Source organism: Centrocercus urophasianus, unplaced genomic scaffold (genome assembly GCF_019232065.1).
Source record: "Centrocercus urophasianus isolate 14NV4802_14NV808 unplaced genomic scaffold, USGS_Curo_1.0 seq_10, whole genome shotgun sequence".
Taxonomy (NCBI): domain Eukaryota; kingdom Metazoa; phylum Chordata; class Aves; order Galliformes; family Phasianidae; genus Centrocercus; species Centrocercus urophasianus.
The window spans coordinates 62,612,641-62,627,115 of NW_024884142.1; the positions used below are offsets into that span (position 1 = coordinate 62,612,641).

At 36.1% G+C, this 14,475-nt stretch overlaps 1 protein-coding gene across 7 annotated transcripts in view; it reads left to right on the forward strand.

The window, feature by feature from the left end:
• The window catches only part of SMOC2 (SPARC related modular calcium binding 2), a 132,697-nt gene that overhangs the window by 58,370 nt on the left and 59,852 nt on the right, over positions 1-14,475 (forward strand). For 4 of the 7 annotated variants that reach the window (XM_042820912.1, XM_042820921.1, XM_042820930.1 and 1 more), the window contains exons 5-7: positions 5,629-5,676; positions 9,727-9,810; positions 10,614-10,688. In XM_042820912.1, coding sequence (XP_042676846.1) covers positions 5,629-5,676; positions 9,727-9,810; positions 10,614-10,688 — 207 coding nt within the window. The remainder of the gene's footprint in view (positions 1-5,628; positions 5,677-9,726; positions 9,811-10,613; positions 10,689-14,475) is intronic. The other 3 variants (XM_042820949.1, XM_042820958.1, XM_042820967.1) reach the window with 1 other exon arrangement.

Consider the following 14,475-nt stretch of genomic DNA (forward strand, 5'->3'; position numbering starts at 1 on the left):
TTTTTTTTTTTTTTTTTTTTTTTTTTTTTTTTTTTTTTTTCTTTGTATTTTAAGTGTTTTGAGGAAAAAAAATCCAAACTCAATGAAAAATATTGATTGTAAATATCTTGATGTGTTACAGCCCAGAGAAAGAACACCCACAGCAAATCTTATGAATGGCCAATCCCAGAGGAGAAATAAAATTTAAAAAAAGTGCTAAGAACATAATGAAATCATTGTCTGTAGAAATTAACTGGCAAATCAAACTCATTGCCATATGTATTGGACCTGTGTCTTTCATCAGGACAATTAACAAGTTCACTGTTTTTTAGGAATTTGCTTTTTGACTTCATTTCATTGACACTGATAACAAATATGAAAAATCCCCAGTGCAGGAACAGTTGCCAGAATTGCTATTCACCTTGCTTGAAGCTGATATAATTGAATCCTTTCAACAAAAATGGCTTTAAAAATACTTGAACTGTACGTATTTTGATTCTGCTTGTGCTGCAACACATTTTCAGTCAGAATGGAAGAAATAACTTAAAATTTCAAAAAGGTAACCCTGTAATAGAAATGAATCTGTAAATAAGTGGATTAAAGCCTTTTCCAACCTTAATAATTCTAAAATAAGGGATATTAATGTAGACAATAGGAACAAATTCTTCATTCAGAGAGTGGTGAGGCACTGGCACAGGCTTCCCAGAGAAGCACTGGGTGCCCCATCCCTGGAGGCAATCAAAGCTGGGTGGGATAGGACCCCGAGAAGTTTCATTTGATGGATGGCAGCTCTGCCCTCAGCAGAAGGTTGGAACTAGATCTCTAAGGATTCTTCCAACCCAAGCCATTCTATGATGTTTACTTTTGACTGAAAATTTTGGTAAGATATTTACTGTACATTTACTATTAGTAGTATTATTATCAAGTAGAAGCTGCAAGATAGATTCAATTTAGTTAATAGGTTGATGTGAGAACTATTCTCTCTGGAGGGAAACCAAATCCCAGTTCCTTTCAAAGACACTCATGTGCCTAGCAGATAAACTTCTGCTTCAGCTCATTTTGAGAGAAGTGGGAAGGGAAATCAGTTTTGCAGAAGTGCTGAGGAGAAGGTCGTAGTAGCATTTGATTTTAATTTAGTAGCTCCAAAGTAAGTAGACTGCTCCAATGTCCAGGTGAGTATGTAGAGTCTGTTTCTGCTCCATGGAAGTTCTTGGGTAATTTTGCAGTTGTTATTGTATCCTTTGGGACTCTTTCTGCAGACTTTCTACCCTGCTTGTATCACTGCTCTTAAATTACACTGCTGACCACTTCTTCTTTGTCTCTCAGGAAAGAAGTCCAGCTACAGCAGAGCTCGGATATAGATTTGATGTACTAGGAGATTTTGATGTAGTGGTGGATAAAAGTTCTGTCTTGAATTGTCTGGAGAAACTGTCTCATTCAGTATAGAAGGTAGCAACAGATTTTCCAAAAACTTACGTGGGTAATAAGGCAAAACTTTGCTTTTATATTGTAGAATGAAATCCTGAAGCACAACTGCACCCCTCTCTCATTTCCCAGTATGTTAAAAATTGCCATCTGTTTAGCATAACATTTATTCCCTCCCTACTCCCCCCCCTGCACCTCCCCACCCAAAGTTGAAACTTTCCAGGTCACCATTGATTCCTTTTTATACTTTCTCCTTAGTTCCACCATGCACAGGAATTATGAACAATATGTTAGTGGGTAGCTGTTGTTGGGGAGATATACTCCTGTCTTAACTATTGTTCCAGGAATGCCATTACTTCCAATACTATTAATACAGTTTCTCTCTTAGGATAGAAAATTATCACATGCATATTTTTTTATGTATCTACAATAGTTGTGTGAGTAATTTTGTGTTCCTTCTGCTGTTCTGGTTGCTCTTATCAAAGCTGTGGGTTTTTTTTAGTTAGAGACAAGAAAGCTGCAGGTTATGAGGTGCATTAAAAAGGCACAACTGATTGATGTAAAACCTTCAGTTTATCTATTAGATCTTTACCTGAAAGAAGCTCCTCTTCTGTCCTTCCCATTTCTTCCCACTCCAACACTTGTTACTGCCAAAACACACCCGATAAATCTCAGAATGCCATTCCACCCCATGGAAATAATCACCATTACAGCAGGAGCAGTGGTGAGAAGGAGAGTAAATCAAACACATTCCCATGACAGCATTGAAAAGAAAGCTCCTTAAAAATGATGAATGTTCCCACAGTCCTTTCACTAAAGAACACCAGACATAAGAAAGACATTTTTAAGGCTCCTCATCTCTTATCAGTACTAACGGGGGCTGCAGAAATTCCATAGGCGGAGTCCTGGGAAATGGGACAGAAATAGAGAAGCAGGTGTTAAATTATTGTTGGAAAACACTGTGTTTTGCTCTAGGGTTTTTTTAATGCCATATTAACTCTTCTGGGCTTCTGCCAGTGGGATTGCAGAGATACGGCAGCAAATTTTATTGTTCTGTGATGTAGTTTTGCTACCTCATATTTAAAATGCTGTTATCATCTTGTAAGTCCAAAACCAACAATCTTTAAATGTTTAAAACTCTTCCTGTCTGTATAATATTATTGTCAGATAACATACTGGAAATGGATGCAATTGGTAAGGTCACAAACTCTTTGATTTATGTTGTATTGTTCTTTTTATGTTGGGAAAATTATCCATTCTTGATTTATCTAGTTCTTCTGTACCTATATGTAGTACTTTCCCTATTCCCTGCAATTCCCTGTCAGACAATCAGACACACATATATCCAAAATATTAAGCAGGATGGGAAATTTACTTTCTTCTTTCTTGATATTCCATATCAAATATTCTTTAGCTAGACATGAGGCTTTCACTTTCTCTTTTTCTCTTTCGAAGTCCACCCACATCTGATCAGAACTGTAGAAAATGTGTTAAAATCACAAATCACAAAACACTAATTACATTCCCTGGAAAGTTTATTGTGCCTCAGAAATCATATGACTGAAAATAGGCTGTATGGTGGGTTTCACCATAAACTAAGGAATGATTCTGTGATTTCATGTTTAATAGCTTCAAGCTGTGCCAGAGGAGATTCAAGCTGGACATTAGGAAGTATTATTTCTCCAAAAGAGTGGTCAGGCACTGGAATGGGCTACCCAGGGAGGTGGTGGAGTCACTGATCCAGGAGGTGTTCAAGGAATGTTTGGATGTTGTTTTGAGGGACATGGTTTAGTGAGAACTATTGGTGATAAGTGGATGGTTGGGCTGCATGATCCTGTGGGTCTTTTCCAACCTTGGTGATTCTATGATTCTGTGATTTATTATTTTTTTCTTAATTCATCACAACCATGCAAATGGAGGAGAAAAGGTAAAATGGTACTAAGATCTTCTTAATAAAATAATGCTGCTGAATCTAAAAGGTCTCCTTGACTCCTCGCCTTCCATAAAAATACTTATATGGTGATTTGGTTGTTTACAGTGCACTGAAAATTAGGAAGCAGATTGTATTGCATTTTACGTAAGTTATATGTTGCTATTTCTATTTCATGCCCGGCTGAAAATGTGAACATTTTTTGTGAGTATTGAAGACATACTTTCCTAGAAATTTGGAAATCCATCTTGCTATCACCATTTTAAACTAGCAATACACAAATATATTCAGAAAATGCTAGAAAAAAGTGATATAAGATCAATTCTCTCTCCGCTTCGAACTTAGAAAAAATAGACTTTCTGATATGTAGTTTAAAATTCAAGATGAAAGAAATTGAAGGGTACTGATTGCTTTTTTTATGAAGTTCTGAGAGTATTTTTCTTCATTTCTTAAGACCGCAAAAGTTAATGTTTGCGCACTGAACCTAATTTTCCTAGCATTCATCTAATTTCATAGTGAGATTAGTTTCACTATGGCAAAATTAACCTCTGTGAATGATACTGTCTTTTACCATCTATCAATTTTCCTTCAAAATTTAGGACTAATAATAGCAAAGTGAAGAAAATCAAATCTGGTGCTGAGTGTACATAGAAACAGATAATATTGTTCTCAAACTGAGGCTTTACTTATAACTCCGCAATGCAAAGGAACCATCAGTGGTCCTTCATCACGCATACACCTAGGCTGAATACTGTTTGTACTCACAAACTGGTGTAAATCACTGCGGTGTCAATGAGAATGAAACAAAATCTCTGTATTTGCAAGAAAAATTTTATATGTACTGCTATACCTCAAAATCAAATTGAGAAACTATGGAGTTAATTGCAATTTGATGAGATTTGAGGAAAGACTGGATCAGTTGGTCTCTAGTGCAGTTAGAAACACCTGTAATTTTGAGCATAGTATTTTCTAAAACTGAATTATCTGAGTTCAAGCTTGGCCTCTCAGCAAAGTCAGGCCAAATATCCAAAAGCTCTTCATTTAGTGTAAAGGCAAGCATCTGCCTCCTCTTCAGGATGAACATTGGTGATTAGTATTGCAGTCTATAGCAAGCCATCCCAAACACTTTTGGATATACTGCCTTTGAATATACTGGCTTTTATTTTTCTTGTCTGAATTAATACTGATGCATTGCTAAGTATATTGAATTTCTAATAATTCAAACACAATGCAATAAAAACGTACCATCGTGCAAAAATGAAACAAGTCCAAATTAGATTATTTTTGATATGAATATACATATGTGTTAGAAGCTGAATACTCCAGAACATAATGCCAACATGGCTGCATTGTTCTGTGCTCTTTTGTGGATCCAATTGACTTGCCAGATCTGTGATGTTAATTGCCTTTCCTCTGGCAGACTCCTGTGTCTACACTTCATGCTGAAGTAACCTTCCATTCTGTATGGTAAATAAGGCCTTTGATTTAATAAGCTTTCTCATTTAAATTGCTCTGTTATAACATCTTTATTGTGATGAAACGTTACTCTTTTTATAATCCACAGTGGATTTCGATCAATTAATGCAACCCAATTATTTCATACACTTTAAGTATCTGTCAAGTATTGTTTGCTTAAATACTGGTGTATGTAAGGAGAATTGATGTGGTAAAAACTGATGGATAATAACGATCACTATATTTGACCCTTCTGAGAGGAAAATAAACCCACAAATTTCATTTTAAACTTTATTGTGTCAGAGATGGATATAAAGACAAGTGACTAGCATGAGGATCAAACTGTTGCACTAGTGAGACATATAACTGACAAAAGGCATTGTTTCTTTTTGAACCCTGAAGCCAACTAGCTCTTGTAAAAACTACTAAGGAAACCAATGGATGCTCCATTTCTTGATGACTTCCAATGAAGATTGGTGGGCTGGTATTCAGGCCGGTAGAATAAGCAGTTAAAACACACCTTTCGACTGCAGATTTCGTTACTCCTTTCCCATCAGCAATGCCTCCCTTCCCAGGTCCCCAGTTCTGAGGTCCCCTCTCTCCTACAGTGAACCCGGGCTCAGACTTTTAATGCCTTGTCCTGCCTCTCCAGCACACACAATGCAAAGCTAAAATACTTGGTTTGCAAAGGAAGAATTTAATGTTGTTATTGCTGTTAAAAAAAAAAAAAGAAAAGAAAAAAAAAAAAAAAAGACTAATTGTTGAAGCTGTGTTTCTTAGAAAAAAAATTAAATATGAAAATATTTTTTTTTCTGGTTAATTTCTTTCTACAATTGCAGGCTCAGTGAGTGAGAAACTGCCACAAAGAGAAGGTGCAGGAAAAGCAGGTAAATATCTTAAATGACCTTTAAATAGGGATTAAAATAGCTGTGGGATATACCCCCTTGATTTTTCATAGTTCTGAATATCAGTGAATATTCATCTCCTATTATATTTGCATATATAATATGCATATGTGTATATGTGACATATTTTTCTAATCTCTAATCCCCTATGGATTTTATGCTGTTTGGAAAATAACTTTCCTTCCCATAGCCATAATCTGAGCTGTTTTCTCATGTTGTTCTCTTGTCCTGGAGAACAGATTATTCTGTCTGCTCGATAAAGCCAGCATTCTGCAGTCCCAAGGTCTTGGGAATGGAGTTCTTGCTTTATCTCTGTATCAACCAGTCATCTTGGACCCAGCCTTTGTTCTACACTGTGATTAGTTAAAGTGATTGCTTAAATTCATGGCCAGATGATTGTTATTCTTAGAGATAGATCACAGTGTATCTTGTTGGCAGGACAAAATCTGATGCAACTCCAACATAGTTGGTAGGTTTAAATGAAGGGGGGATATCTTTTAACAGAATTAAAGCTCACACTCTCCAAACGCTTTAAATAATTTTAGACTTGGCTCAAAATAACATTCTAAATTTTTGTGCCAGTTAGGATAGGATAAATTAATTTTAAAGAAGTTTCTTCTACTTAGTGTAAATGCTAATGACTATCCAGTTTGGTCCACTGTAAATATAACTGAAATAAGTTTTACAGGATTTTTTACAGCATTGTAATATATCCCAGATTTAAGTTATCCACTGTACTGTTCAGAAACTCAATGCTTTTTTTAAGACTAGTAGTGATGAGGTTATTGAATAAGCGCTAGAAAATTGATCCTTTCTGTATTTCCAGATATATTTCTGTGAAAATTTGTTTTGGGTCAGTACATTTATTTTGACCTTTGAGCTTTATGAACTATTCCATATATAAATGTTGGGGGTTTTTTGTTTATGAATGGGAGGGCAGACTTGCTGAAGCCTGTATGAATGCTCATAGAACAAGAAAATTAAATGAAGACACTTTATTATGCCTCCCTTTGCATCTCATGTACTTGTTTCTAAAATGGCAGAGCTGCAGTTCGCTCACACCTTGTTTTTATTCTCCAGCACAAGCCTGTGGCGCAAAGGCTGATGTCCTTGTTCTCAGGTGGTCCATGGCTTTTCTCAGATACAGCTAGCTCCTTCTCCTCTCCCTTCTAACAAGTCACTGCCATATGATTTAAATGAAATAGCATTTTCAGAAACATCACAACCTTTTTAGGACCATCACAGAGTAATGAACTGAATCTGTCATCTGAGTTAAAGATGCGTGCTTTTGCTTCATAGTCAGTGTGGTAAAAATATTTTATAGACAGAGCATAAAAGTAGTAGTTTTTGGAATAAATTCAGAATGCTCCCCTGCCTGCCCAATGTCCCTCAGCATGTTGCTGTGGACTAACTGGAAGTGCACAGGTGGAGAGACTGATAATCAAACCCAGTAAGCTTAGGAAGGTCCTCAACATTCCTGCTGATACAGAAGATGTGCCCCAAACTTGTTTGGTCTTGATGACTATACTCAAGAGTATACATTCAGGCCTGAGACAGTCTCTTCTTCCAAAATGCCCTACACAAACTCAGAAAGCATTTCCTAGAGGGATATCTGTTGCAGTTGAGCATCTCACTTTCTTTGAATATTCCAGTGCTGAACAAAAAACTCCAGCTACAAATTTTGGAGGTTGGGAACTCTGCTTGAATGTTTGCAGATTTGCATGTTAAATCAAACAGAAACAGAGCTTAAAGGTTTAAAGCATATCCCCTGCACCATAGTTCTCTCCTTTAGCCAAAGAAAATATTCAGACTATCTGAAAAACACAAGTGTTAGAGATGGAAGCATGTTTCTTCTGAATCTTAGCTGACTGCAGGACCCTGTTCTTACTAAGGGAACTCTGATAACTGAATGGTTTGTTCATATCTATGTACATATGTAGTGGAATGTAGGTGCTGGCCAGGAAATCCTAGAAAGTTAACTTTTGAAACATCTAATTAATATGGAGATGAGGTGCTTTGTAATTGGATGTTATATTGAATTTTGTTTTGAACAAGGAAGTTGTACGTGCTTCTTCATTCTTAGCACAAAAAATTTTTATGAAAAGCAGAGACACTTTGACAGAGCACAAGCAGAAAATTAATGTGAATATCCTCCTTCACATTATGGGTACTACAGGATCTGACATAGCTCCTCCAGTTCTGGATGTTATTGCCTTTTAGATTACACAGATGTCCCATACCAAACATTTGATTTGATGGAGATGAAAAGAAAAGCTCTTTCAATTTTGGGGGGAGAACCTAAGACCAGTCTTATGACTGTTAATATTGCAGTTAAGCATCTGAGTGTTGGGATTTTTAACATGTATTTATATTCATAAATTGTGCCTTAAATGCTTCTTAATAAATACTGTTTCAACGAACAGAGTTCTTTGCCAAGAATATAATTTTGATTGGGCTGATAATTATTAAAGCTTTATATTGTGTTATATTACAAAAATTATATCTTAATTTTAGGTAGAAACTTAAGATCAAAAGAATCACAAACTGAAACTGTGTACATGAAGATGATCAGAGAAAAATGTTACTTAAACCCAAAACAGAATTTGTGGTTGAGCTCTTGGTAATATTTACCACCCAAAACTGCTCTCTAAAAATCTGGAGATTTTCTGAATCTCACATGCTGATTGATGATCTAAATGCATATCTTTATTTCCAAAACACTGGGATGTTCAATGGCCTCTCTGAAATTAATTGATGATCTTATTCCAACACCCAGCAGATACCATAGAAATGCCAGCAAAACTAATGGGAGGTTATGGTCTGTGATATCATTAGGGCAAATTATCTTGTCATTGCATGGAACGGATGAACATTCTTTCTTTAAAAAAGTCTCCTTATGCTTTAGTTAAAACATTTTGCAATTAAGATAAGTTCCTATTTCTCCTGCTTTACTTGTGAAAAGTATTGAAGTATTGAGGTATTGAGGGTAGTGTTCCATGTCTCTAAGTTTGGTTTTATGTGCACATCGGTATTTACATTGCATCTGTATTTGTTATGAATTAGCCTCGAGATGAGAAGGTCAGAGAGCTTCTAAACTCTCCGTCAAAAGAAAGTTCCACAATTACCTTCATTTAGAATTAGATTAGATTAGACTTAGATTTAGAGAATCTAGAGATTCTTCATCTCTAAAAATTCTGCTGGTCCAGTTGTGAAACTGTGAAATTCTCATAATACCCTTGTGTGAAAGATGCCATTTGCTGAGGGGTACCTTGGTCTTGGAGTTAGCTCCTTTTTATGAGAAAATAGGTGCTGTGAAGTTCTGCTAACTTGCATTTACTCAGTGTCTGAAGTAATTTTAAATGACAAAAACATGGCATAAAGATTTTAAAATGGTAAAGATTTTAAACTGCTAATTTAAAACTTTCTCATAGTGAAATTTCATTTTCCAGCACTGCTTCCACTGTATTTTACTGAGGTGAAGATTATCCACACACTCCTACAATTTCTGTAAATTTTCATCCCTCTTGTTTTGCAGTAATGGTTGATTGTGGACTAATGGAGATAGCTGGCTAAAGGATAAGAATGATGCAAGCAATGTTCTGTTTCTTTAATCTATGAATCTTGCTTCATTTTAAGGTTTCAACATGTCTGCAACCACTTGTTCATCTCAGGCTGCTTTTGCTTTCACAGGGCTTACCCCTTTTATACATTTACTCGATTACATCCTCAGAAATGCTCATTTTTCAATTATAATTTATAGGAATCCATGTGCATCATTCAAAATGAAGAATTACTATCTGGAAAGCAACCTGGTCACTTCATGCCTTATCAAAGACCCTGCAATCAGTTTATCAGCCATAATCTTAAGATCTATCCGTTTATGGCAGATGTAGCCTGCAGATGTAATGTATCTGTGCTATGCAGTTCATGCTAATAATGCTTAAATTTGTTTGTTTACCGGCCGGGGCTATGTGCAAATCATTAGCATCAATCATGTATGTACACTTATTTAGCTTACTCTCATAATTGTAGTCTCCTTGCAAATCTTTTCCATTCTGAATTCAGATGATGTCTCAGCTCCTGCGCTGGAAACTCAGCCTCAAGGTGATGAAGAAGGTAAGTGTCAATAGGAATTTAACAGTGTGATATTATCTAATGCAGTATGAACAGCATCAAATTCTACCTTAGAACTTTGGTAACTGTGATAGCTGATTAGACTTCCTGAAGTGAAAAGAAATTAAAAACATACCTTTTTGGGAATAAGTAAAAAAAAAAAAAAAAAAAAAAAAACAACAGTGAATTTGATGGAGTAGCTCAGAGGTGACACTTCAGCTGTGGGTTCCTGACATAGCGAATTTGCTACCAGTACTCAGGGCACAGACAGGGGTTTTAAACTTGAGCCACAGTGCAAATTGAAACTTTATAGCCAAACAAGGATACTAAAAGCCTGAATGCTACCCTCAGCATATCGTGTAGCAATATGAGGTTGGTGGTTGGTGTTTTGTCAGGCTTATTTGCATCTGTGGAAATTCAGTGCTCTGTGAATGGAAAGCTCAAGGCCCATATGCAGTGATAGTCGTGTACTATCTTAGCATTCAGCGTAAATCTCTGATCAGAATCTGATCTAAAGTCATTACATATTTTGGGTCTGCACTGGCTTATTATTATTCTGTTTAAATATGATTTTATTCTTCAAGTATGTATTTTAACCCTTGTTATAAATGGAATCAGAAAAACTATTTGTGCCTTTCTGTGACTAAAGATTTTACCTATTCAAATGCAGACCAGTGTACACTTTTTTCTTCTTCTTAGTATCCATGTATCTTTAAAATGGAACACGTATTATATAGCTGCTGGTAACTTTTAGAAAACTGGAACATTTACAAATTTTTTTGTCTTTTTTTTTTTTTTCTTCTTAGATATAGCTTCTCGTTATCCTACATTATGGACTGAGCAAGTAAAGAGCAGACAAAACAAAACCAATAAAAGCTCAGGTAAGAAGCTGTTGTGTCCTTATTTTGCCTGTGAAGGCATGCACTGAACCTTGCTTAAACTGCAGTTATCTAAGTGAAATGCTTTTTTAAGTCATTCTGCTTCTGCCTTTATCATATGATAGTGAATTAATGATTTGCCTTCTGATGATTTTGTTGCCTCGTGGCGTCCGTTGATTTGTATAGAAACAGTTTTGTGCAGGTTTTACTAAGTATAAACTGCCAGTACTCCACTTAAGTCTCTGGCTCATACCTGTATGCATTTGTGAGCACATCTGACATTTATTTTTATCTTCCTCTTGAATTCTCTGTCTCTTTGTTACCCACTTCTATTTTTTTCTGGTTTTGTTTTTTTTTCCCCTTTTTTGGTGATGTGCAGCAAGAAGGTACTTGGAAAAGAACAATGGGATTTGCGTGTATTTGGTACTAAAACTTTAGGAGGCAAACCTGAAAAGAAGAAAACTCCCATCAGAAACCAGCTGTCAATTAACAGGAAATTGGAAGGACAGTGTTACCTCTTTTTTAATTAAATCGGTTATCTGTTAGTTGCAAGATTGCCAATTTAGAGTGGATTAATTATGTTGACCTTTAAAATAATTGTTGAATTCTTGTTTGAGTTTTTTTTTACCACTGCACAAGGAATGTCAAAGTCTTAAGACTGAAATCTCTGAAATATTCAGACACTCTCTTTGCTTTGGTGGGCTTGGAGTAATGGTGCCGACCTCACTGTTTCCTCCTTCAATGGGATAATCTTTAGAGAACCTTACTGAGTTTCCTTGTTTCTTTTTCTCTAGAGGAAAAAACGTTAGTTTGACAGGGAACATTAATGATACAGACCATTACTCAGTAAATCACACAAAAGCACATTTCAAATCAAGTGGAAATTGAGGCTATGACTTACCTTAAGTACTGTGCTTAAGTATTTTACTGAATTGAGGCCCAAAGGAATTTAAAAAGACATGCCATCACGGTTGGAAAAGCATATTCTTACCTACAAACTCCATTATTAAGCCGTTTTTAACATCAAGGCAACAGTTATTAATGCTTTTTCCTCTCCTTGATGCACCAGTAGACACTTGGGGAAAGGACCATAAGCAGTTAATAGAGAAGAGAAGCAAACACTTTCCATGCTGAGGATTTATTCTGTCATTTCCTTAGCCAATGTCAGCAAGAATAGAAATGCTTCAGTATTTCTCAGTGTTAAATCTGTATAAAAATATGTCACTTACAGAAGTGTTTATTTCACTTTTACAGTGCTAGATTTACTAGTGAGATCTAAAGCTTAAAGTTCTTGAGTTTTGCAGTGCTGCTACAGGAAGTGAAAGCTTAAACATATGCACAGAAAATTAGGGAGACATCAAAGAAAATATTGATTTGTAACTGGGAATTTGTCTCCTGCAGTCTTTCTAAAGACATTATTTGCAAAAGAAGAGAGACTGGCAGTCTCTCTTTCTGTTGTATAGTCTGTCTGTATTGCGATAACTGGCCAGTGGTGCGTGGAAGGAACATGCAGCTTTTTATTTAATTTTCTGAAGTAATGGAGTAAATAGTGTTTTATTACTTGGATTTTGCTACAGACCATCATTTTCAAGGCTTTCAAAATCTGTTACAAGTTTTAATTAATTAGCCCCAGAGGGCTTGATCCAACTGGAGTTTCATTTTCAAAACATCACCTGGGAAAACACAGGAGTGCACATACAGAAATGTAGCACAGACTGACTGCAAATATGATTGACAACAACCGCAAAGTAGGAAATTGAAAAATCCTGGTCTTGTTTAATGTAAACTGCAAATTTTTATCACTGCGTATACCAAACTCTTTCTTGCATTGTCTGCCCTTACATTTTGAATCTGTTGGCAAAGTCTGCCAGTGGAATTGACAGATGTGATAGAGGGACATTCTCACAGTTGAATGCAGTTTTTATTACTCTCTCATCAGACTGCTTTAAAGCACTTGTACATATGAGTTTTCTCACATGGAAACTATGTTGGTCGTCAGTGAGGTTTCTGTTTTGCTAGCTTGTTTTGTTTTGTTTCTCAGAGGCAATTGTTCCAGTGGGATCCCTGTGTGCTGATCATTCCCTGAAAGTCATCTTCTCACAGGGGACCAAGGTTCCACACTCCAGTACTCACATACATTCATTCCAAAGTGAACCTGGCTAATATCTTTGGGCTGTGTCTATCTGAGCAAAATTCAGTTCTGAAGTTAAACAGTCTGCATTTAAAAAAAAAAAAAAGTAGCAGTGGAAATTAATATAAGAGTTTGTGTGTGTGCCCAATCATATCAATTCTCATAGCCATTCCTCTCTAAGCACAGGAAAACGAGTAGCTTACAGACAGGAAAATGAGTAACCATTCAGTGACTTTGTATTTATTCTCATTTATTGTTGCATTTTCCAGATGTTGCTTTTAGCATTGACTCAACTGAAATTATATGCAGTAGAAGATGTGTGAGCTAGGAAGAAAAAAATAAGATCTGTTGCACATTCCCAGTTAAAAATATATTACAAAGTAATTAGAAGTTTTTGTAGAAATTTGCATTGCATTCATTTTGCAATGTGAATGTTCGAGATATTAAGCTAGTTATAACAGAAGAAAATAAAAATGGATATCATAAACACTCAGAAAAGAGCACAGGGAAGAGCTAGTTGCTCTCTTTTTCCAGTTGGGATTCTTAGCAAGTTGTGTGTTGGCCTGCAGAAGCCTGGCCAGTATTTCATTCTCAAATTTGCTTGTATTCAGCACTAGAGGGGAAGGTGAGGACTTTAGAACAAAATATACACATATGATCAAAATGTCCTACCAACTCTATATGCAATACGCTAGTACTGAACACATGGAAACTTAGTTAAATAAGTATATAAAGTTGACTTGCATAAGTAAATAGCCTGAATAGGACTGGCTCCTTCAAGGCAAACTGCAGATTACATGTTGAAAACAAAGTATTTTTTTCCCTGTTATCACCTCATTTCAGACTTAAGCTTATTTCCCTGCAACAGTTGGTGAGGTATCAGCCACACAAAAAGCAGGACTTGCATTCCCGAACTGGTTTGTAAAAACAGACATTAGCCATAGCTGGAGAAAGGAAGAGCATGAAAATAATATGCTGAAATGCATGCATCTAGTGTCTTTTCATATGTCCTAGGGATATGGAAGGTAAAACAGCCTACTAGAAGTCAGTGCTCTTCTGGCACTTACATTTGGAATGACATATTGAACCCTGTGTACCTGAATTCAAACCATGAGAGGTAAGCAGATGCAGGAACACTGATTCAAAATAAGTCTTCAAACATATAATTTTATTAATAAGTCCTCGAACTATGACAGTGGAAGCACCATTTTAGTCCATTTTAGATGGACTCCATGTCTGCAGGTGGTCTTTGCCAAGCATTGAACAAGTTCAAACCCAGATATTATTATGTGAACATTATAGTTCAGCTCATCTGGAGGTCAGACATCTTAATCTTCTACACAAGAAAAGACTAACATTTTTTACTGAAGCCTAAATGTTTTGTGATGGCTACTCATCTGCCTTTTGCATTTTCTGAAAATTGTGGGTGTTGGAGGATGTCTGCTGGTAGAATATTTGTTGTTTGGTCTGTTATCTCAGAAAGTTGCTCACAGAAGATAGAGAAAAACATTTGAGGCAGTTGAGTAAGAAAACGTGATACAAACGAGAAGGACTGGAAACTTTCAGGTCAACAGTATTATGATTATGGCCTCACTTTCTGTTTTTTTTTTTTTCTTGCTAACTCAGTAAGTGTTCTCTTGAGAGTTTTTGAATGAACAC